The following is a 24,727-nucleotide window of genomic DNA, read 5'->3' on the forward strand; positions in this document are numbered from 1 at the left end:
CATGAAGTCAATAGTCTTTTTTATCTTCTTAGTTTCTGTGTGTGTGTGTGTGTGTGTGTGTGTATATATATATATATGTGTGTGTGTGTGTGTGTGTGTGTGTGTATATATATATATGTGTGTGTGTGTGTGTGTGTGTATATATACGTATGCGTGTATATGTGTGTGTGTGTGTCTCTGCCATTTGGTTTGAGCTGGTTGGAAATAGGCAGGATCAGATTAATTGTTCACAGGTAAATCCCCCTCGCCCCTCCTCTAAGCCACCGGTTGCCGTGGAGACGTGGGTGTTACCGAAGTCTGACATTGAACCGCGTCACTCTTACGTAAAAAAAAAACCGCCTGACAACCGATCCTCTTCGAGAAAATTCTAAGTTTCAAAAAACATATTCAGTCCTTGCACCTGACAAAAAAAAAAAAAAAAAAAAAATGCATCTTTTGAACACGAGAGGTGCATTTTTTTTTGTTCCTGAATGCCACAAACGTGTGTTTTAAAAGCCTTTAAGTAAGAGTTTTCAATATGAAATACTAATTATAAAACAGTCTGCCAAGAAATCTCAATGTGCAAAATGGACATCATTAGGTTTGTGCTAACATCCTGCCAAATCTGACCTGGACAGCAAAAAAAAAAAAAAAAAGTCCTGCAACAACTTCATCCTCTCCACACACACACACACACACACACACACACACACACACACACACACACACACATTATACAGAGCAGGTACTCGGTGTAGCAGCATGCAGGAATCGTCCGTTCTCCTGCGCCGTGGAGCAACTCTTTCTCCTTCCCGTGAAGTTCATGTTGCTCAAACACAAACGCGTGCAGGCGAGTTAATGGCAACCCAGAAACCTTTTTTTGGGAACCTGTTCTGACGGAAGGAAAATCTGATTTATTATTAGCGGCGGCGGTCGTGACCGCGCGGGCCGGTAAATCCAAAAAGCTCGGCGCTCTTTACTGCCTTTTTTTTTTTTTTTTTTTTTTTTAAAGCCGTCCTTGCCGAGAACATCAGAGGGAGGGAGGAAGGAAGGGAGGAAGGGAGGAAGGAAGGGAGGAAGGGAGGAAGGGAGGGGAGTAGGTGGAAGAAGGCAGAAAGAGATCGGACAGGAATAGCAAACAAAAAAGAAAGCTATATATATAATATAGAAAAAGTAAGTCTGAGCTTGTGTTGTTTAAAGTTTCTCCTGACCGATATGATGGAGAAAAAAAAACCAAAACCCAGTGAGATATTCAATGAATCATATTCCTCCTCCTTTGATCCGTGGCTAAATTCGATTTTTTGTTTTTTACCCGGCGCAGGAAGTGGATGGTCCTGCAGCTTTGGGTTTGGGGGGGGGGGGGGGAGTGAGGGAGAATGGGGGAGCGGTGGGGGTGGTGGGTGGTTATGGGGTTTCAGTGTCCATCTTTAGTGGCAGGGCTCGAAGGGGAGCTCGGCGAGCCCTCCGTGGAGCTCCACCAGCTCCTCCGACCAGGACATGACGTCGCCGTTGAGGTGGCTCCCGCAGGTCGCCTGGCTGTAGATCTCGCTGGGCGCCAGGACTCGGGACCAGAACTCCAGATCCGACATCTCCCCCATGAAGGACTGGGTGACGTCAAAGCGGCCTCCCATCGTGTCCTGGGGAGATTAAATGTTCGGAGGTCAGAAATGGAGGATCGATGGAGACTGCGGTCGGGGTCGACGTACGGATCAAAATGTTCAAATAGTCATTAAATCATAAAAAATCGAGTCCTTTAAGGCAACTTTTGTCTGGTCTTAAAATATATTTTCCAGCACCTGGTAGTAACTCTTAACTACGGCCAGAAGGTGGCGGTGATGCACCTCAAAGCTGTTTTCCAAAAGAAAAAACGCGTTGCCATCAGGTTGCCGGTAAAACGTGTGCGGCGCCGCGGCATTAAACAATTAAACATCACTGCAGCCATTTAAAAAAAAAAAAAGTCGCAATTTGATCAACAATCAGTTTAACGTCAGACCAAACGACAGCTAACGACGATTTGTGAGAGGCGACGGGTTTAACAGCATTTGTTGTGTCTAGTTTGGGATGTGTGTGTGTGTGTGTGTGTGTGTGTGTGTGTGTGTCTGTGTGTGTGTGTGTGTGTGTGTGTGTGTGTGTGTGTGTGTGTGTGTGTCTGTGTGTGTGTGCGTGCGTGCGTCTCTTTAAATAATGGTTTCAAATAACTATTTCAAAAAGCATCTGTGTCTTTGCGGCCGTACGGTGGACGTCTCACCTGCTCCTGTCCCAGGATGAAGACGCCTCCCGGTTTGATGGGTTGCCACGGCGACAGGTTCTGCCCCGAGCCTTTCTTCACGCCGTCCTGGAAGGCCTCCCAGATGCCGTCGCGCGTCGACCACGTCACGCACACGTGATGCCACTTCCCGTCCGTCATGGTTATCGGCAGCGTCACCGCCTGAACACACGGGTTAAAAAAAAACAACAAAAAAAAACACTCATTCAGAAAAAGAAATCATCAAAAGTGTGACTTTACACACATTTAGATACGAGTTTCCACACATTAACATGCCTCACATCCGGTTACTCGTAAACTCTCGTGAGTGAAACAAACGGAGATGAATCTGCGTCCCGGAGATGATTTAACGGTGTCATTCATCAGTTTGAATAACCGCTGTGACTCAGACTGACAAACATGACATGTTCATCCCTCCCCTGCAACATGTCACTCCTTCAGGCAATTAGGCCTCATTACCATAATGAGATTAACTGCTTTAGTTGCGGAGCTTCGTGCACATCGGAAAAAAAAAAGAAGAAAAAGGGCAAAACCTCTGCCCTCCATTTAGGGGGAAAGGTTTCAGCCTTTTTACAGAGAATGAACGATGAGATGGGAGAAGATGAAATAAAAGTGAATTACTTGAAGTGAATAAATGTTTAATTGAAGGTGAATTTAACACAAGTAGGTTAATCCCGGGTCATTTCGAGGTCATTTACGAAACCTTTTCGTTTGTTTATCCGCCTTTAATCTGCCGTTTCTACCGCCACAACCATGCCGACAAAGTAGGCGGAGCTCGTGATCTCTGCACGGTGTTTTTTTTTTGCAATTATTAGTTTTACAGTCAAATATTTATTGTTGTTTTGCAGATTACTGTGTGGATGTTTGGCGGCACTAATGTCGGTGTTTTCATCAGTATTCAGCTGATTCTGTTCAGCCTGGTAAAACACTTGACATAATATTCGGTACGTCGTGACACAAACAAAAAGGCGAACGTTGTCACATGAATATTTTTAAAGTGACATTTGAAATTCCCCCTCAATAATGTCGGTGTTTCACAGTACAGAAATATCACAGGAGTTGATGTTATGTTTTGGACGGTGACTCTCACCTTGTCGTTGATGAGCAGCTCCATGGGGTTGTTGCCCCACTCGATGAGCACCAGCTCGTTGGCCTGCCCCGGCACGGCGTAGGAGAAGGGCGTCCCGAGGCCGGGGCCGGCCCCCCCCTTCAGCCACAGGCAGATCGTCATGGCGAAGATCTCGTTGACCACCGTCCGCTTCATCCTGGCGTACATGTAGTTGGTCCGCATGGGGAAGTCGAGCAGGAAAGCGTTGGGACTCTTCAGCTTCTTGTGGTTTCCTGGAGAGACGCGGAGACCAGATTCGTTTTTTTAAAACAACGTTCGGACGCTCGGATGAAGGTCGTGGAGGAAGTGAGAGTCAGGAAACGGGTGGTTGTGGTTGTGGTGAAACTGGAGGTCAGTGTAAAGTCTTCTGTAGTGAGTGGAACATGACTGTGTGTGTGTGTGTGTGTGTGTGTGTGTGTGTGTGTGTGTGTGTGTACCGTGGTCGCCACTGTGGTGCAGTTGGCCGAGCACCGTTTCCAGCTTGCCGTGCCCGGCGCCGTGCTGACTCGTCTCTTTGCCGTTGAAGGGCAGCCGCCACGGGTGATGGTCGTCGTGGCGGTCGTCGTGGCGGTCGTCGTCGTCGTCGTGGTGTCCGGGTTCGTGGTAATACTCGTGGTGGTCTTCGTGGTCGTCGTGGTGTTCGTCGTGGTGTTCGTCGTGGTGTTCGTCGCGGTGGCCGTCGCGGTGGCTGCTGTGGTGGTCGTCGTGGTTACCGCGATGCCGCCTGTGTTGCCTGTCGTGGTGGCGGTCGTGGTGCCGATCGCGGTGATTGGTGTACCTTCGGGAGCTGTGGTGGTTGCTGTGGTGACCGCCGCCGGCGTGATGGTCGCCGCCGCCGGCGTGGTGGTCGCCGCCGCCGTGGTGGTCGTCGTCGTGGCTGCTGCCGTGGTGGTCGTCGGGATGGTCGTCGTGGTGATCTCTGTAGTAGCTGTGCAGCTGCTCCTCCAGAGCGTTGATCTTCCGCTGGAGGAGTTCTCGGAGGGAGCTGGAGTAGGAGCTGGAGGAGTTCCTGGCCTGGAGACACAGAACATGATCAATTATATATTAAATGAACCAACCAATCATGAGTTATGATTTAGGTCGACACGTTTCATGTATTTAAAACATCTATAAGTATTTGGCACCATCGTTTTTAATCAAGCTGATGATCCTCCAACTACTTATTTCATACATTTGACAGATCCTACCGATTCTTTTTATCAGAATTATTCACATTCTTATCATCATAGATAAAATCCAAGAAACTCACAAATATAACATTTTTAGGAAGGTCATTTAAAAAGCAAAACTGATGTTTTGAATATAAGCTGTGAATAGAGAGTCGGTCCGCTCCGAGGTCGACTCGCTTTAAATTGAATTCTTTCACCGGCGGTCAAAGTGTCACTTTCTCCTCAACGTGCTACGAATTGATTTTCTAACGGGCACTCGGGTGAAGGCCAGGCCATGTTGTTGTTGTTGTTGTTATTATTTCTCCACATGAAGAATGAACCTTATTCCTTTCGATCGCCGGTCACATTTAACAAACTGAGCCGGAAGCAAACTTCTGATATTCTAAAGAACTAAAGAGGCCAGAAGTTCTTTTTGCAGCATATATTTAATAAAGAAGAATTTGTGGCATGACATTTAAATTTGTGTGTGTGGGGTGGGAGGGGGTGGGGGTATAGTTCCCCCCCCCCCGTCCTCCCCCTTCCTCTCCTTTGCTCATCCTCCTCTTCCTCACCTGCAAATCCAGATTTGCTCCCGAGCAGCACAAGCCACGATTAATAGCCTCGTCAGCGAGGATGAAGCTAATTGGAGGCGAGGCCGGCCGGCGCCCTTCGGTCGCGTGCACTTCCTGTTAGAGGAGGGACGGACAGCGAATCCCGGCTCCCGCTGCTGTTTTGTCTTCACACCTTTTTCGAGCGAGATCGAAGGGAGATTTTTCTGGCAACACCCCCCCCCTCACACTCCTCCTCCTCCTCCGCACTAAATAACTAGGCTTTTCACAGGCCGGTGGGCAGCAGGGCTTTAGACTCGCAATGTGACACCGGGATCATGACAATATTATAACAGAGAACTAGCTTGTAAAATGCATTCACATAATGTTCAACAACAACATCCAGCAAAATGTCCCAATGAAAACAATTATTTGTTGATTTGTAGGTTCAAGATCAGATTCTGGATTGTCGGCCTTTAAATTGTCACTTTACAAGCTCTTATCAAAAGATATTCTACCGATCTGAGCTATGAATTGTTCAAGCAAGTAGAGGGGATTTTTTTTATAATCCTTCTCGGATAGATTATTTTCGTTAATATTTTGGGGCTTGAGGAGGCAAAACTAACTATAAAACTCCAACTACTGGTTTTATGGTGCGGTTGGGAACCGCTGGTGTAAAATATACAGAATATATCATGTTTTTAACTTGCATATCAACAAAAACCTGAGATGCTCACAGGATTATAACGACTACAATACCGGTAATCAAATCAAAAGGAGTTTTGAGGCTTGTTGTTGTGACGTCGACTTTAAGCTCGACACAGACTTTATTCGAATACGACAGAAAGCTTTGAAAAGATTAAATTTGACAGTTTCTTTCACGTCTCACCGTCATTCTGTCTGTATTCAACCAATTTCTGTCTTCCCCCAGAGGAAACACAAGTACTTCATCTAAATTTGATCAACCAGATCGACATGTTTATCAGATTGAAACCTCGCGCCTCCTCCCCGACTTCTCTGACCTCCTTCTCCACTTGACTCGTCTCGCTCCGCCGTGTGACGGTTGGACTCTGGGGTGGTTCAGGGGTGACGGCTAATCAACTTAGAGCATCTTCCTGTTTGAGCTCAGCCCCGGCAGTCCCAGGAAAGAGATCGAAAGCCGGAACAACTCAAAGAGAACATTAACTTCCGCGGCTCAGAGACAATTGTCAAACAGCCCATAATATTAGCCCTGTGGACTTGTGACTAGTGGGTAGTTTGTAATGTGTGTGAGACAAAATTTCTCCGTCTAATTATAATTTTTTGTGTTCTTATTTCCAAAACACCATTTTTTAAATGTATTTTTTTAAGTCTAGAAAAATATGTGTTTTTAATCTTAAAGAAACGTCCTTTTAAGACCGTGAACGTACGTAGGACAATTACGTCCAGCGGCAGCGAACATCACGCAGCTGATTCGGTGGCTGAGCTGGTGACGCCGATTGACGCAAGACGTGACCCCAATTAAGTCAAACCTTTGATAGGCTTGTGCCTCGCTGCAGATGGTTCTCTGTAGACAGCGTTTGAATCATTATTTTTGTTGTTGTTGTGCAGAAAGTGCACCTTCTCCTCCCGTTTTCCCTTTTCACCTAAATCTTCACTCTTTAACTACATCTACATAATTATTTTTCAGTAGTTTAAGAGAAGAAACCTCTTGGACTTGCTTGCCCTAAAAGGATTTTTACACTATAAAGGAGAGGCTCTTTAATAGTGAAATTGGAGAAAGGGCAGAACCTCTTGGCATGTATTTGATAAATGTGCATGCATAAACCATAATCTTCGATGGTTGTAAAAAACATCTTTGGTGTATTTACTTGAATTGACTGCTAAAAATTCAAATTTCTTCAACTCTCACAGCAGCTAATTGCACAATTAATTATATTGTAATTTCCATAAATTAATCTGAAACTGCTGGAGCTTTTTATATTAACCTTGATTAAATTGTAACACTACAAGCAGCCTTGATTAGATTGTAATCACCAGCAGGCTTGACCAATCAAAACAGCCTTAAAAGGAAATGATGATTTAATGTCATTAAAATTTGATATGGCCTGAAAAACCAGGACTTTAAATGTGGATTTACAGCACTCTATATTGCTGGGACAGGATGTCAAAAAAAACATCTAACTACATTTTACCAGGAGGCAACACTCTTAACTCCCTTTCATAGTGTAAACAAATTAGTCATTTGTACAAAAGATTAATATTGTAACTACAAAGGTTCTCTAACATCAAAGTACTTCCTACTTATTTAGACCAAAACTCATATATTTCTAACTAATCTAACCTTATATTAAGTTTTGTCAAAGCAAAACAAAACTTTATATATTCTTTAATAGCATTTTTAAGCAATTTATTGTGAGCATATCTTTTGCTGTTTACTAAAGGTCATGTGGGGAACAAACGACCCGTATGGTTGGCTGTAAAACTTCTATACTTTTATGGCACTCACTGAATTGGTTCGGTCGTATTTAGAATTGAAACACACCTTCAAATTTGGTACCAAGTTTCGATACTTAAGCTACATCCACACCACGACGGTACCGGACCGCCTCCATCATAATAAGCCACCAGAGGGCTCTGCCATGCGAACTTTCATCCGACTCATCACTGGTAGAATTTTTGTAATTGGCCGTTTATTTTAGGTGACCTTCTCCTTCGTTTTTCATTCTCTGCGTGTTACTGTTTTCAAAATTGCAGCTGCAACAGGAAACAACAACAACAACAACAACCTCTGAGCTACAGCCTACACGCTGAAAATGGCAAGTTTTGACAAAGATTTGGATCATGCACCCGCAAAATAATGACTTTTGCACTCACCTGCAGGTTCTCTAGCCTCTCCTTAAGTGTCTGCAGGGTTTTTCCCGTCTGTTCTGGAGAGAAGGAGTTGTGTTTATTGTATGACGAGCCCTGCCTGTGGTGGGGGTCCGACCGGTGGCTGCCGTGGGAGTTGCTGTGGTGTCCCGTCGGGGACGAGGAAACGTGATGGCGTCCGCGGTGGTCGTCGTGATGGTCGTCGTGATGGTCGTCGTGGTGGTCGTCGTCGTGGTCGTCGTCGCGATTGTTGTGGTGCGTGTCGTGGTGGGTTTCGTGGTGAGTGTCGTGGTGGCCGTCGTGGTGACCACCGCCACCGCGGTGACCCCCGAAGCCCTCGCACAAGGTGAGCTTGGCGGTCAGCTCCCTGATCGTCTCCCGCTGGTCCAGGATGGTCTCCTTCTGCCTCACAAGGCTCTCGCGCAGGTGCAAGATGGTGGCTTTGGCCTCGTCGGACATCATGCCCCGCCGGCTGCTGCCGTTGTGGCCATTGTTGTTGCCGTTACTGCTGGGAGCATGGGGCACACCAGGTGGGGAAAAGCAGCTGGCGTCTGCTTCTGGGGGAATGGGAGTGCAAACAAATTTGGGACTAATGCCGTAGTCGTGCTCTATGCTCGGTACACTACTTAACGCAGTTGCGCACGACAAAAAGTAATAGAAAATAAGCGAGCGTAGGGGAAAAAAGGGGAGGACGAACCCTAGAGAGGTTCCAACCTGTTGCTGGTGGCTTGCAGACAACGGCATGAGGCTCAGAGGACTGACGTCTCTGGCCATATTTGGTTGGAGTCCAAGTTGTTGCTTGACAGCTGACAGTTCTTCCAGGCTTTAGTTTGAATGGAGGTCATTTGCGTTGTGTTGAAGGGTGTTGAGGCAGAGCATGTCAACAAAAAAACTGCAGATGAAATCTCCTCTTAGACAACATAAATTCCCTTTTTGGATGGCGAGTGACACAAACTCTGACGAAGTATTCCAAAAGCACAGAAAAAGGGCACTGCTAAAATCTTTAACTGTGGCACCTTGAAGACAACTCTGCAGAATCAAACAAGCTTCCTTGGTTCCATGGCAAATTATCAAGCTGTGAAAGCTGAGCTAATGTGTCCCGATAGGTTCTGCTTCTGTCTCAGGGATGAGAGGTTTGGGCCGGTGCCAGGCGAGCGATCCCTCTTGGCTCCAAGGACCTCCCGGGTTCGACAGCCGAGAATAATCCTTTTAACTTTGGCCTCTAATCCTCCATCAAATCCCAGTGCGCCTACCACCTGGAGGGATGGTGGGAACAGATAGAAAATAAGGTATCAGGACAACGGGTCAAGCAGAACTGACACGATAAAAATAATGTACTAAATTGAGGAAGTAGGGTTAGTTCCCATTTCAAGCATTCATAATTTACCCTTCAACCAGGGCAGAACAAGATAGAAGGGAATCTAAGAGATAATGGATAGCTGTGTAAACAATTGAGTTAATGTTTTGTATAGATGAATACAGATGTTGAGATAGTTAACAGAGAATGTGAGAAGTGATCGACATCGTAAACAATTGGTCTCCCAATTCGTCGGCATTTCCTGTCTGAGCCGGTCGACTGCAGTTCAAGTTCAGCCTCACCGGGAGGCAACACGAAGCGATGGTGGAGGTGGGTCTTCAAGGCTACCTCAGGCCACAGTGTAATCAGATTACGGGCAATTAACCTGCCCCCAAAGCCACCGGCCGGCGATTTAAGTGAACGACAGCTGGTTTTCCTTTTTGAAAAGTTGGCGAGCCTCACGCCCGGCGTGTCGATTGGATATTTTAAAGGCACCGTGATTGGGGTGTGAAAGAGTCAAAGGGGAAGGATGTCTTTCCAAAATGAGTCCAAAACAGTTTCCATGATTACACACATCTCCGTCTGTCAAATAGAGTATTTATAACCAACGTTTTGTCATTATAGTTGAATTATTCTGCTTTTCGGTCAAGATTCCCATCAGTCTGAACTGATGTCAACGTGACAGTGAAAGAAAGCAAGTCGTGACTGTTTATATTGTGTATTCCAGATCTTAGCTACATGTATGTAAATAAATACATCTATAAAATCAAAGTGAGTTGTTCGATTCATTTAAATTTTTTTTCGCCATGTACCAAACTATCTGGTGCTTCTCCCACATGCTCGTCGCTCGAAGCATGACGCGAAGCCGAGACGAACGAGTTTCTGATCACGCAGGACTTTATTCCCCGTAAGCTCCTTATCGCTATAGTCTACCACCAGTTCAAACACCCACAGCACCCATTAAACACAAACAGTCGCGTCTCGGACACTGACCTCTCTGTCACACTTGTCCCGAGGACACCTGTGGTTGTTGTGGCCGGTGTTTAAAACACGCTTATTTGCTTTCTTTGCCAAGAGTCTGTGCGGTAAATATCCAGCTAGTCCATCCAAAGGTAACGAAACCAACCGACCATTTGCTCCAAACCTCCCTGATTCAACATTTTCTATCTTGTGTAAAAAAGCTGAAGAGTAAAATTGACAAGTACGGGGGAGTATGTGCTTGATGGAGACTTTCTGAAACAATTAGTTTCTTTAACATATGGTGTTTCGGCATGTGTTGAATACTTCGCCTTGCGGGGCAAATATCGAGCTGAAGTAAATGCTGTTCAGTCAACTTCCATATATCTTTTATTTCGACTGTCTTCACCATGTAGTTGTCCGCTTCAAGCGAAGTCCAACCCTTCGGCTTCACTGTTTTTACTGCTGCTACCGGTCGACGGCCGTAATGGCATTAACTCTCGGTATTCCAACAGCTTGTCTGCCAAGCTGACGGAGGAAGCTTCTGTTGTTTCCACCCAGACGGTGACGTCACCCACTGAGTTTGTGAACTGCTTTTCTAAAGCCTTGGGTTTGGCATTTTGACCGTCGCCGTCTTGCCATGTCGGAGCGAGAGGTGACCATATTTGGGCGAGCTGTTGGATCGGATAGCATTTTTGAAGGACGCTACGGCCCCGCCCACTTATAGCAGAAACCTGACTGCACCACAGGCCTGTCAATCAAACCCTACAGGCCTCCAAACATATCGCTTTATATCAAATATCAAATTAATGATGTTCTTTTAGATAGTCTGGCAGAAAACTAATAAGAAGGAGGGACTTTAGTGAACGACACCGTTATGACTTGTGGAAAACATTTATTGACTTTGTATTTTATGGGAAAAGTTGAATGGGAGTCTGTGGAGCCGGAGCCCTTTCGGAGCTGAAACCCTAGTGTCCATAGGTGGTATTGCACTTCTGCGTTCTCTAATGTAGCAATGGAGCCTGTTATGCTACCTGACTAGCTAGTTGGTTTACCCAGCATGCCGTTTGGTGGTGTAATTTTGCAAATGCACTATTATTAAGAGTTTCAAATTGTTTATGTATCACAAAATACTTCGTTATTTTTTGTGGCCTGCGAAAGTAGGTTATTGGTCATTGTTGTGTTTTAAATCTGTAATTTATTATATGTACACATTATGTGCTTTGTGTAAGACATGTCTGTCATAAATGAGAATCAAGACATATCATAAACATATTTTTATAACTTAAAATTGTATTTTTTTGTATAAAATCTGAAGTTCTGTAATATTGTAGCCCTAATTTTTATTTTTTATTTCCTGATTATCATCTTCATCCCCCCCCCTCGTTATCTTTAAAACGAACGCTATTTTAAGATTTTTAAAATAGATTTTTTTTTTTAAAGTCTATTTCCATTCTTGCAGTGATTTAAAAAACAAAACAAAAAACACAAAATGACTCGAGTTCACATCAAGATGCAAAAACTTTATCTGTTCAGGTTTCCCTCATCATTGGCTGTATGGATCACGTCACCCCGCCTCTCTTCGTCCTCCTCCCTCCTCATCCTCCCAAAGGTGACAAACTAATAGGATTGGTTGGCTTTAATGCTATTTAACGACGGGTTGGCTGCAGGGTCCTGGTCCTCGTCCTGCCAGAGCAACTTGCCCCCTCGCCCACAAAGTCAAGAGCCATATTTGTTACACGTGTCCCGGCGGCAGCAGAACATGTGAGTGACATGCAGACAACAACAGAAGCAGAAATTATTTCATAATGAAGTTTGCTGCTTTTTCTTACAAAAAAGTTTGTATTATATTTAAATATTCTTCAAATCCGTTCACGCTTTTTTTTTCTTCGTTTAAATTATTACTATTTATAGCAGTGTGTTCCTAAAACTGAGCTCTATAGAAATGCTCTGAACATGTCGATATAGTTTGTAAAAAAAACAAAAATCAATACATCTCTGCTTGACTTTGTTTAACTTTGTTGGGGCAGCGGGTGCACTTCCTCCCTCCTTACCTCCCCCCCATCGAGTGGCTTTGTTCCTCCTGCAGCTTTAAGATGCTCCTCCTCCTCCTCCTCTTCCTGTGCTCGCCCTAAATTCAACCCTCTGCCTCATCATAAGTCAACCTTTGGTGTCAGGTGCTGTGGCTGGACGGTAAAGTCGAGTCATGCCCGTCCGAACGTGACTGGACGCGACACTCAACGGGCCAAGTGGCACTCGGGCGGTGCAGAAGGTGTTATGACATCGTGTCAGAGAGCCGTGTCAAAGCTGAAGCTTAAATACTTTGAACACATTAAGGTTGACAGGCTGCGGGAGGAGTCCAACACATTAAAATCTCTGGTTGATTGTAGTGTGTGTGTGTGTGTGTGTGTGTGTGTGTGTGTGTTTTCACAAAAAGTTATAGCAAATAAATTTGAGAGCCAAAAAGCTCTGTTGCTCAATATTCATTCAGCGAGCTTAAAATCTGGCTTCTTATGCCACAAACATGCTTTTTAGATATTGCGCTGAACAGTTGCCTCAAATTATATATCTTTTTAGCCTTTTTTTCTTATTTTCAAATTTTTAAGCCTTAGATAATCGGCTTTTATAACTTTATTTTCACTGACCTTTATTTTTTTTTTACCACTTTTATTATTTAAATTCTTGCCAAGTAGTTTGTGTTGTCCATTCAGCTGCATTTTTGTATTAAAAGGTGTTATACAAGTAAAGTTAGGAACTTGTGGTATGTATTTAATTTTTTTGGATTCATTCAGCAACAATAACGACATATTTAGTTCATTACTGCATCAGTCAAATTCAGGGATTTACAGAAACAATGACTCACAAAAAGTAAACTGTAAATTTGAAATTTAGAAACGGCAGCAATTCTAACATTTTTCCCCAGAATTTTGTACTTTTTATTTTCTCCTCTTATGAGTAATACACTGTTATAAACTATTATAGTACCTCATTCTTCTAATTGTAGTGTGTAACGAAACACTGATTTTAGTTTTAAGTTTGTTTTAGTGATATAACGGGATATTCTGCACTCGGGTCGAGTCGCATGGACTTCAACCTACAGAAACTCAAATCTTCATCAAGAGGAAATTCAAAGGAACAAACTCAGACATCAAAGAAACTCTCGGAGGTTTAAATATAATTTACTTTTAACACGAGAACTTTTGCTCGGCAGGACTTTTGGTGCTGGTGGAGCTTCAAATGTCTGAACTGTTTGTATTTAAAAACTTCACAACTGAAACTTAAGTTGTAATGACGTTTTAATTTTGAAAGCTTTTTGTCTTGAAGGGCTTTTTTGTTTTGAGGGCGAACATTTTAGGATTTACCGCATTTCCTTCTGAGACTTTCAGTTGAATGTTGAGCATGTTTGTTTGTGATGATTTCAAAGTTAAAAGGACTTTTAGTTGAAACCACTCAGCTGTGAAGATCTTGAATTTGGATGTGTTGGTTCCTTTAGGACTTTTAAGCTGTTGTGTTTTTTTTCTGTTTTGGGACGCTGAAATCAAATTTGTCATTCTGCTTGCCGTGCTTTGTTCTACAATTTATTACATGCAGCGTTGGGAGTACGATTTCTATCCGTGACTGGGCCATTTCTCTTGTAGAAAAATAACCCGTCACACAGTTTCTCATTCATAATTCTCTTGTTCTCTTGACTCTGATAATTAGTGCTGCAGTCAATCAATCAAAGCGGCAGGGTGGTGAAATATGGCCTCATTTGGAAAAGGCACATATGTGACACCACCTGCTTGGAAGATTATCAGCCCATTAAATGGCCGTTATTGAGCTGTCATCGGGACCGTTGATGACTGGTGGGGCCCTGTCGCTGGCGCTAGCAACGAAAAATGAGACCCTTTGTTTTTTTGCCGAGACTGAAGCGTTCCTGTTTTATGTTTCTGCAACACACGACAAAAAAAAAATTGCTGACGTGACAAATCCCATTTTCATTTACTTTAATCTGAATTTCACAAAAGTCCTCCAGGATTTCACTTTCAGAGTTTTTGTTGTGATTGTCGCGATAACAAATGCTTGATTTTGTGGCGGATTTTTCCTCAAACATTGCGATGCAATTTGCAGAATATGTGTTGTGAGTTTTTTTCAGTAAAAAAAATTATAAGACCACATTTCCCACAAACCCCCGTCGCTTCTGTTTTTTTTTCCGGCAGAGCTTCTGCTGAAATCATTTCTTTTGGCAAAATTACAGAAATTCTGCAAAATTGCAAGCCGTCACAAATATTGCGACGATGTCTCAAACTTGCGTTAAATATTGCAATTGCAAAAATCTCAATTCCTGCCATCACCCCATTGTTGATTAAAATTCTCCAATAGAATCTATGTTAAACGCTTGATTTAACCATACTGTTATCCAGAATGTTCCTACTCCAGTGTCGCAGGTACATTTTGAAATTGCTCGTGTTCCTACAGACGTCAAACTCTCCGTTCAAGCTGTAGTTAAATGGACTTCTTAAACCTGGAATCAGTTACATGTCTTTGCTTTGTCTGCTGAGAAATCTCAACCAGCTGTCTTCACACTATCAAGGATGACAACAAGCACACTGCCAACGTGCCCGCTCGCAGTCCAGAGCCGTCCTGCCTCCTGTCGATGAAAACCAGGCACCAGTTCAATTAGAATCAAGTGAAGAAGAGTTACCGCCGGCCTTTTTGAACCGAATCCTTTCTCGCATTCACACGAGCGACACGCAATTACAGTTTAGAGCCGTGAGGGTCAACAGCCCTCCGCTGCGAAGCCGCTAAGTGCCACGTGTGCTGAGAGGCTTAATGCACCTTTGTCCTTTCTAATTTGGTACGTTTCGATGGCCGTAAATTAGTCTTTTGTCATTTCTCACCGAAGTGGAGTGTTTTACGAGGATTTAAACTGCTGCACGGTGACATCGGACCAAAGTAAATGACCTCAAAGTCGCTGCAAGACAAGAAAGTTGCTTCAATTTGCAAAGCCAATACTTGGAAGAGATTTTTTTTTGTTTTTTTTTGACGAGAGAATGTTTAATTAGGAAAAAGTGGAGCTGTATTAGAGCTGTTTTAACAAAAACAACAACAACAACAACAAAAAAGCAGCTGCAAAGACAGAGTAGATTAATGACGCTCACGAAAAAAAACCAAGCCAGCGGAACCGACTGGGAAAACTCGCGAAGCCGCCGAAAAGCCTCTCGGGCTCGAGTGTCGAGGGTGAAAACGCTAACTGACTGACGTGACAACGCGCCGGCTTAGCAGAAAAGAGCTCGAAGACGCGGCACGTTGCAGGGAGCTCAGGTTTCTGAGCAAAAAGGTGCGAGCTGACGATGACGGCACGCTGGAAAGTTTCCTTTCCGAGTGGCCGAACTCGATGCCCTTTGACATTACAGACGCTTCATGTGAAGTCCAGAACTATTCTGTGCAATTTTATTTGGATTTTATCGAAGCATGTGACAGTATGTGACAGTACATGAGAGTTTCCAGGATCCGGTCTGTACATTTTTTATCTCGCCACCTCATGTTCGAGCTTCAAAAATGACTTCAATCACTTTATCGTAATTCTTTTGTGCCAGTGATTCAGCGTGAGCGAGCGTCACGCTTCGTCAACAGGCGGATGTCTGATCTGGCATTTTGTCGGGCCGTCGTTAAGCCGTCTCGTGGCCTCGCCGCCGCTAATGAAGAGGAGTCAGGGAGTCAAACCGACGTCTCGGTGCTGCACGTGACCTCGGCGTTAAGGCTACACCTAGAATTAAATGATAAGCAATGCATTTAGATCATCTCTCATGCTTTGATGTCGTTATTACGTATCGACCGCGGGAGCCAAAAGAGTTGGCAACCGACTGGATGCGACAAAGCAAACGCTAGAAAACTCTTAAAAATAATTATATTTCAGTCAAATGTATGCAAAATATTTCTTGTTTTCCACCGGGTCAAGTCAAACTGGATTTCAGGTCATATGAAAGCAATTATTTATATATTGTGCCAAAACAGTAAAAAAAAGAAACACAATGTAAGAGATTTAAGTTCAACTCACTTAAATTTCAGCACGATTTCAAATCTTAGACGTGATGTTCAGTTCAAAAGAGTCGTTGCTGCCGCTCGCTGGCCGACGTGTGACGCTGCTATTCAAGCATCTTTTAACCCTTTAATTCAAAAGCAAAAAACCTTTTGTTGAACTTTTATTGGGGAAAAATCACAGAACTACAAATGCAAACGAGGAAGTATCTTTTTTTTACTGATGACAGTGCGGTTTTCCTTTAGTTAAATCTTAGTCGTTAAAATCCATCGATGTCACTTTATGCTTTTATTCAGAGTTGATTTTGATAGATTTGAGCTGAAATAAGACTATTTAGCTAGTGCTTCAAATCTCGTCACATGACTAAATACATCTCACCTTGTGCTGCTAAAATTTAATAAGAAAAAAATAGAGAAGTTTCCTTAAAATGCGCCGACTCGTGTCGTTATCCGCACCATCGGCTTCGACTGTAAACAAAACAAACACCCGGAGAACTTCAGCTCTAACTTTGATGTTTTCAGTTGCTCGCGCCAGAGCTTTTCTTTTTTTTGGGGAGAAAGTCTCAATTTCCCCCCAAAGATTAAAAAAAAAAAACACAAAAAAACCCACAACAGATAATTTAACAAGAAGGAAACCAAAATGTTTCTTACCTGCCTGTCAGTTTGCCTCCGAGCTGTTTAGTCCATTCAGCCCACTGATCAGCTTGAGGATGATTAGCTTTAGGTGGATAATTTTAACTCCTCTCTCTCTCTCTCTCTCTCTCTCTCTTTCTCTCTCTCTCTCTGTTATGCACACACACACACACACACACACACACACACACACACACACACACACACACACACACACACACAACTCCTCCTTCAGCTTCACACCAGCTGACCGAGATTTTTTTAACAGCGACTGCACTTCCTCGACAAATTTATATTTACTCCAAAAGTTCAGAGAAAGTTGAAGAAGGCAAAACAAGGAAGAGTTTTAAAACCTCAAAGATGCAAAACAACAACAACAAAAGAAAAGCGATGAGTAGATCATGAGATTAAGATGGAAGTCACGCTAAACTTGAACTGACATCTCGACAAATCATTTGTCGGGTTTCTGTTTGTCTTTAATTGTCGTATTTTTTCTAAACTGTAAAACATGTTTACAAAAAAAAAAAAAAGAAGTGGGTCAAACGATTTGAAGTTCGTCCAATCACTTTAATCTGAAGTCTTTTTAAATTGAAGATTAGGTTGAGCCGGTCGCCTCCCCTTCGCCCTGCAGATCTAAGCCACGCCCACCTATTTATAATATCGAGTGCCTGGCAGAGAAGTCAGACTGGAAAAGTCCCACATACGGGATCTGATTGGCCCGTTGACAGACCTAGTGGCCTCCACACCGACGACAACAACAACAAAAGCAACACAACAACAGGATGTCGCTTAAAGTGTGCAGCAGTTTGAAACATACCTTTCATCTCTTGAGTTTTTGCATCTTTTTGTTTGTGCGTTTATCGACGTTACGAGTTTAAGATCTCCAACAAATCAAACTTCACCACCCAGGAAAATAAACCACAACAAATCCCACAAATGCTGTTCGATCACGGTGTTGGTAAGAATAAGTACGGTACTTATGTAAGTTATTATAAATCACTTTTTTATTTGCACGTTACCCGATTTCCTTCTTTGAAGTGGCGTTCTTTGAAAACCTTTGAGAAACTGCAGTAGTATTTGACGCTGGGTTACGAGCTCTGAAAAAAAACAAAAGAAAAGAATCAAGAGTGTAAATATATTAATGTTGGCCGTAGTGAGAGTTCACCGGCTGTAGGCGGGAGAGTCGGTAGTAAGAACAGAAAAGTGTGAAAGTTAAGCGAGTCGAGAGAGAAAAGAAAGAGAAGAACTCAAACAGGTCTTGTGTCTGCGTCGTGCTATTTTCTGAACCTACATGTGGGTGTAGAAAAAAAAAAGAAAAGAAAAAAGCTTTTTGTGCTTCCTCCTTCGGTGGATTTATTTTTTTTCCTTGTAGGATTTTTGGAGTTGAATGGGAGCTCAGCAGAAAACATCTCTTTCCCTTTGTTGGATTCAGAGAGACCGTCACGACGCATCTACATCTGCATTAGATTTTTTTTTTTTTTATATCACAGAAAAGCTTGAAAGGCTTTTAAACTCAAGCGTCATCATTGAGACCAAAACTGGCTCAGGTGTGTTTCAGAAATCAGCTTCAAAGAAAAATAACAATATTCTCTACTAAGGTATAAACCAGGTGTTTAAAAAAATACAATCTTTTTCTAACCTTCTGTAACTTTCACTTTTATATTTATTTATCCTGAAGACATCTGCCACGAAACGCGACGCATACATCCGGCGTGGTGAGACGATACATCTGATATGTGTTTTGCGAGTGGGCGTGGCCAAATGGCTCGCTAGCACCATTAAACTGTAGTCCCCCTCAGCTACTTTCACCTACATGCACGAAACTCGGTGGACATGTGTACCATACCGAGATATACAAAAAAAGTATCCCACCACCATGACTTCAACTCAACAGGAAATTGGCCATTTTGAATTAAGTGGCGAATTTTGGTGATTTTGCACGTGTTGCACTTTTACGAACTCCTCCTCCAGAATTTGATGGACCAACCTGAGATTGTATCAGTGTAATCTTAACACCTGTGGGATGGAAAGTTATTAAAAGATTTTGTTATCGTTGAGCGGTGTGTCCGTGGCGTGGTGGCCATTTTCAGCATCTTGCCATGAAACTACAAGTTGCTGTAATTTTGATTTACATTGTCCGATCTTCCTCAGACTTTACATATTTGATAAAAGTCCCGTCCTGAAGACCTCTGCATGGTAATATTCAGTCATATTGATAATGCCACCTGCTGGCAACAGGAAATGACATATTTCATACTTTCATGTGCTTCTTCAAGCTGGTTGATCACATCAACATCAAATCGTGTCAAAATAGCCTTAAAATGTGGCTGATGATATATCGAGAAGCCCATACGTTTTCGGCAAGGGGCGTCGCCATGGAAATGCGGCAAAGTTTGATGTTTCGCCATGAAACAGGAAGTTGTTGCTTGAATCCTCACGAAATGTGGCACATATACATCCGGCGTGGTGAGAAGATACATCTGAAAAAAAAATATTGCCAAGGACGTTGATCACAATTTCACCTCTTGGCTTTTTGTCGTGTTGTCCAACTGTCATAAATCAAAAGAATATTAAATTTATAATAATGTAAAAGAGAAGAAAAAAAAAGCAGAAAACCTGACATAATGGAGAAACTGTTACCTGGAAATGTTTTTCTTATTTTTTTCTGAATTAAACGATAAGTCAACAATAAAAAAATTGTTTTCGGTTTCGTTTCAGTCGATTAACTACTTGATTAATGGACCAATTATTGCCGCTCTACTCTGCCCCCACAGCACGAGGGTAAACTCCTGCTTGCACATTTATCTTTGCGAATAATATTTTATTCAGATTAGAATCTGCACTGTTTGGCTTTGTGAAAAAAAACAAAACTCCAGGCTGAGACTCCAACTGACAGTCCATTTTGGAAATAATTTGACCCAATTGTTTTAGTAGGTGTCCAGAGGACAGAGTTCATTGCCGGACTTTTGCACACAGAATCTTGTGGCTCTTTCTGACTTTTATCGACATACCTGCATGCGCTGGTGTGTAAAAATAAAAGTCCCTCTGCTTGTTAACTCGACACCTCAACTGCTGTGAACGTCTCTAAGAAGTTAACGCATAATTCTCTCGAACACTAACAGCCCTGTTTGACACGATGTCCCCCCATTAGTCATGTCGAGGTCACACAGTGGCGACCGGTACATTTTTACCGCTGACACGGCAGTCTGGACTTTCCCTCGGCCTAAGCATGTTTAATAAGGCCGTCTCAGGGTGACCTCCTGACCTGCGAGGCAGGCTAAATCCAGGACTTTCTGTTTTTTTCCCTGCTCTGATCCCTGTTATTTTTGGTAATGGCAGGACAGAGAAAGCCAGCCGGCCGCTTATCTGTTGTTACCGTAACTTCAGGTCGTCATGGTAAAGCCCACCGGCTCGTTCCATTTATAAAAACAGGGGCTGAAATGATGCAAGACCTTAGTTAAGAAAAAAGAACCCGATTGCCTGCTGTTATGTGACTCCTGTAAATTTAGACTTAATTTATATATCAAATACAAAAAAAAAAAAAAACCGAGCGTGCAGGTTTTTCTTTTTATACAGTGACAAATATTCAAAACGCTTAAACATGCGTTGAGGAATTTTTTGAATAATCATTCGACAGATATGTTTTGACATTTTTCTTTTAGAGTAACTATCTAAACTAAACTAGAAATTTGCCATTAAATTATTGTAGACTTCATTTTGAAGAATAACTCTTCAATTTCTAGTATTAAATTTCTTTTCAAAAAATGAAAGTACTGCGGATTAAAAAATGGTTTGAGTGCACTCGTCACTGTTTAATTAAAATTAAAAAAAACAAAGACGTGAAAAAGATAATACAGTTCAATTAAACTCCAAACCCTCCCGAGTACAACATACTGATACCATGAACTACTGCACCAAAAAAATGTTTGTTTAAATACAAAGTGGAGCTGTATTTGAATTTAAAATTAATTAATCTAGAAAAAAAAGAAGTGTTTTTTCTTTTGTATTTTTGCACCTTTTGTGCCGTGAAGCACAACCCTGACATGATTTTTTTTTTTTTTTTTTTTTTTTTTTAAAGGAAGAAAATAAATCTTCCTCACATCCATCAGACTGTCCTTAAAATATATTTATACTTTACTGTTGTTTTTCCCCGATTACAAGGAAGAAGTAATTGCCTAGATGACCTCAGTGAAAATTCAAGTGCTCCTCTCTTCTTTTTTTTTTTATGGTCTCCTACGTTCAATGTTTTTTTTCCATAAAAATGTCATTCAGTAACGTCTTTTTTTTTTGCCAGGAACACCTCGATAACATTCGCACAGTTACGCACATTCATGCTTTGAAGATGCCCAGTGAAGACACAATTGGATATTTATTATTATTTTCCCAAAGAGTGTTTAAAATGGGATAAAAGAAAAAAATAACTCAATTCAATTCGTCATCAGTGAAGCTGGTACAGTTTATATCAGCAATTTAGCATTAGTATGTCAAGTAAACATCAAATACTCATCACAACATTTACTTATAATTCTACAAACCAGCAACGTGGAATTACTCGCTGCTTTTTTCAAAAGACACTTACATCTAACTCAGTGTGCTTTCTTTTCATGTTTTAACCACGATAATGCTAATCGCTGTTGAGGATGATGCGTTTTCCGTGTAGGACTTCAGCACAAATAACGATGCTAGTTTTCCAGCAGACAAGCCGGTATGTCGAGCGGCTGTCTGAAAAAAAAAAAAAAAAAAAAAAAGTCGCTCTTGCTATTTTTACATGCCCGCTGTCTTTCCTCTCTCTCTCTCTCTCGCTCTTTCTAGTGCTGTTGAATGATAGATGTCAGGAAATTATTTTATTCCCATATGTATTCATGCCAGAATGAAACAAAGCTCTTCATGTGGTAAAAAGCCTTTTCAGTCGGCGCAGGACTTGACGGATACATAATAGTTTTCAGAATGAGATAAGCACATGTTAAGCACAAGCACACGGGAACCAAAACTATGAATAAATTTGAATATTTCTGTTCCTACTGTTGGATTAGGAAACTTTATCATCTGATAAAACGTTTGAGTGACAGCTCAGGAGAGGCTCCACAAATAGCCTTTATAAGTAACCCTGAAAAGTTCAGCTGGTAGATAAAGTGGGAGAGGATGACAAACAAGAATATATATATATATATATACATATATATATATATATATATATATATTTTTTTTTTTTTTTTTTTTTTTTTTTTTCTGACTAAATGTGTCAGTTAAGCTCTCTGATAGACAACTTTAGCAAAGTTAAGATCTTTAGTTATTTTGAAAAACGGTGATTAAACATTTTTCCAGCCTCACAAAACATCCATGAAACATTTCCAGTGTTTCTGAGGGTTTGAAGATGGACGTGTTCAATACGTGTTGCTTGTTCTAGCAGAAATACATCAAAGTACTTGAGCTGCTATAATATTCAGCACCGAAGTATTTTCCAAACTTTATACACAGACACGATGAGGAATTATCAAAGAACGACACTATTAAGAGAATCTGACAATCAAGAACATTTATGTTCTCCAGAATTTTATGAAGGAACATTTTCTTTGCAAAGTAAAAGTAGTAGTTTAGTAGTAGTAGGTTTTTTTTAAACATTTCATTTCGTGAGCTTTGAAACTAAAGTCATATTAAGATCTCTGTGGAGGTGAATATTGTTAAAGTTTTTTTTTATTATTATTTACGCATTCAATGCATGAACAAAGATGAGGTCAAAACCTAACATTTGATGGTACCAACATATACGAACGCTAGTCTTTTTTTGCGCTATATCCCGACGGCCGTCGGTGTAACGGTAAGAGTCAAAGCCAAAGAGTTTCAAGTCTGACTTTTAATTTAAAACACTTTGAAGTGCCACAATAAGTAGAATAAGTTTTTTATTTCAGGTGATAAAAAACCCGCAAAAAGACAAAAAAAAAAATTAAATGGCAAAAAAAATTAAGTATTCCGCCGTAATTTCCGTAACACATCATCTAGAAACCGGGATAGTATTTATGAACGGTGATTCTGGAGCGTGGACCCGCGGGTCGTCGCTGACGCATAATTACACCTAATTATCGTTTACGCGATGACGAGCCGAAGAGAGCAGATAATCAACGAGGTCGCAGAATACAGCGGAGAACAAAGAGAACGAACCCTGTACGTACAAGATCGACAATATGAGTCAGAAATGTGTGTGTGTGTGTGTGTGTGTGTGTGTGTGTGTGTGTGTGTGTGTGTGTGTGTGTGTGTGTGTGTGTGTGTGCGCGTTTTCTTTCTTTTTTTTTACAGTCATTTAATTTGATGACTCATCAGCCGCTGCATTAACTCAGAAGCAGGAGAGAAGTCGTGGTATCGAGCTCTCGCTGTGACATCATCATCATCCTCTTTGGAAAAACCACACACACGTTGACCACCTTTGTTGTCTTTGAGCGTTCGTTTTGAATGCGTTTGCTGTCGCCGGGAAGCATTAATGTTGTTTTCAGCCTGCAGGGAATCTTTCTTTAAAGTTTGGGACGAACGTTCCCGTGACCACAACTCAAGAAATGATTCTGTGAGAAGAACTTCCACACAAATAGTCTGATAGGAGGAGATGATGAAGGAGGTCAAAGGTTGAGCTTTTCTGTCCATTATTCTGCCAGATACATTAAACATTTATTTTTATTCAAAGCTAGAGAAACTTATTACTACTATTGGATGGATGGATGGATGGATGGATGGATGGATGGATGGATGGATGGACTTTATTAATCCTTCAGGACATTTTTACGAGAAGATAGAAGGTAAGCAATAAAAATTGAGGTAGAAATATACAGTCAGCAGTTTAGTGCAAAAAATAAAAATGTAGGATTGGATGGATTTGGCCGGAGGTGAGTTATTGAGCCGGATGAGTCCGGTGGAGGAGGAAGAGGAGGAGGAGGAGGAGGAGGAGGGGGGTCCGGATTATCCAGCATGAATAACAGTAAACAAAACACCTACGCTTCCTTTCCTGAGAAGAAGGTGCATGTGGGCCGTCTGCAGGGCGTCAGTGGGACTGAGGACGTGTCCATCATCCTCAGCAGGTCACGCACGCTAATCAATCCTCTTTGCTGCTCTGCGTCGCTGTAATCTCATCAGACCTCGCTGCAACACACAAGTTCAGGGTTCAGGCTCCGAAACCAGCAGGATCAGAGCGGCTTAGTTTCAGCCCCCCACCCCACCCCACCCTCCCACCCCCCGCGCCGCCGCCCCCGCCCCCTCCCCCTCCCCGAACGGCCTCTCCGCCTGCCGCCGCCACCTCGTGGTCAGGGCTCGCTACTGCACAGTCTGTTTATTGGAAGCTAATGTTGCCGTGACGAGGAAGCGAGAAGAAGAAGGTCACTGATCGGCTGCGGTGGGAGTTGGACGTGAAGACTAGCTGCCCTCGAGCAACGCAGCCTCCACAACGGCGTGGAGTCTGGTGACACGTCACCCTCCTGTTTGAGTGAAAGAAGAAAGTCAAGAAAAGTCAAGAAACACCGTATTTATTTAGCTTATTTATTCCCCAATGAATCTGTCGCCTCGTCCACATTTCTGCACTATTTCTAAAAGCTATTTTTTCTTTAGTGCTTTACTCTGATGAAACATTTCTCCCTTAGTGAATCATCAGGTAAAATATATATTTATATTTAAGTAACATAATAAAAATATCCGTTCATTCTCCATCATCATCTTCGGAAGAAAAATCTGCTGTTTTTGCTGCTTCTGGGACAAACCAGAAGGTTGAACATTTACTTTCATCAAAACGTTTTACCGTTTTGTCTTCGAGTACTAAACAATTTAACCATAAACTGAATATAAAAGAGTTCGTAGCTTCAGGTCTGTAAAATGGTTCAGATCCAGAAGTGTCTTAAAGCTGCAATACCAGCGAGTGCCACTAGAGGTCGGCTCCAAAAAGCC

General features: G+C 42.3%; 1 protein-coding gene across 1 annotated transcript; it reads right to left on the minus strand.

Annotated features, from left to right (window-relative positions):
* Positions 1 to 970: 970 nt before the first annotated feature.
* Positions 971 to 16,866, minus strand: LOC138209903 (neuronal pentraxin-2). Its single transcript, XM_069168708.1, has 6 exons — positions 16,826 to 16,866; positions 7,906 to 9,155; positions 3,791 to 4,367; positions 3,336 to 3,586; positions 2,228 to 2,407; positions 971 to 1,616 (listed from the first exon to the last, which is right to left on the minus strand). Exons 2-6 carry the CDS (start codon positions 8,671 to 8,673, stop codon positions 1,407 to 1,409), a joined length of 1,986 nt encoding a protein of 661 aa, XP_069024809.1. The 5' UTR covers positions 8,674 to 9,155; positions 16,826 to 16,866; the 3' UTR covers positions 971 to 1,406.
* Between the last annotated feature and the right edge of the window lie 7,861 nt (positions 16,867 to 24,727).

The sequence above is a fragment of the Embiotoca jacksoni genome, unplaced genomic scaffold, assembly GCF_022577435.1.
Source record: "Embiotoca jacksoni isolate LCO1_2020_lvr unplaced genomic scaffold, fEmbJac1.0.p SCAF_41, whole genome shotgun sequence".
NCBI classification, from domain to species: Eukaryota; Metazoa; Chordata; class Actinopteri; family Embiotocidae; genus Embiotoca; species Embiotoca jacksoni.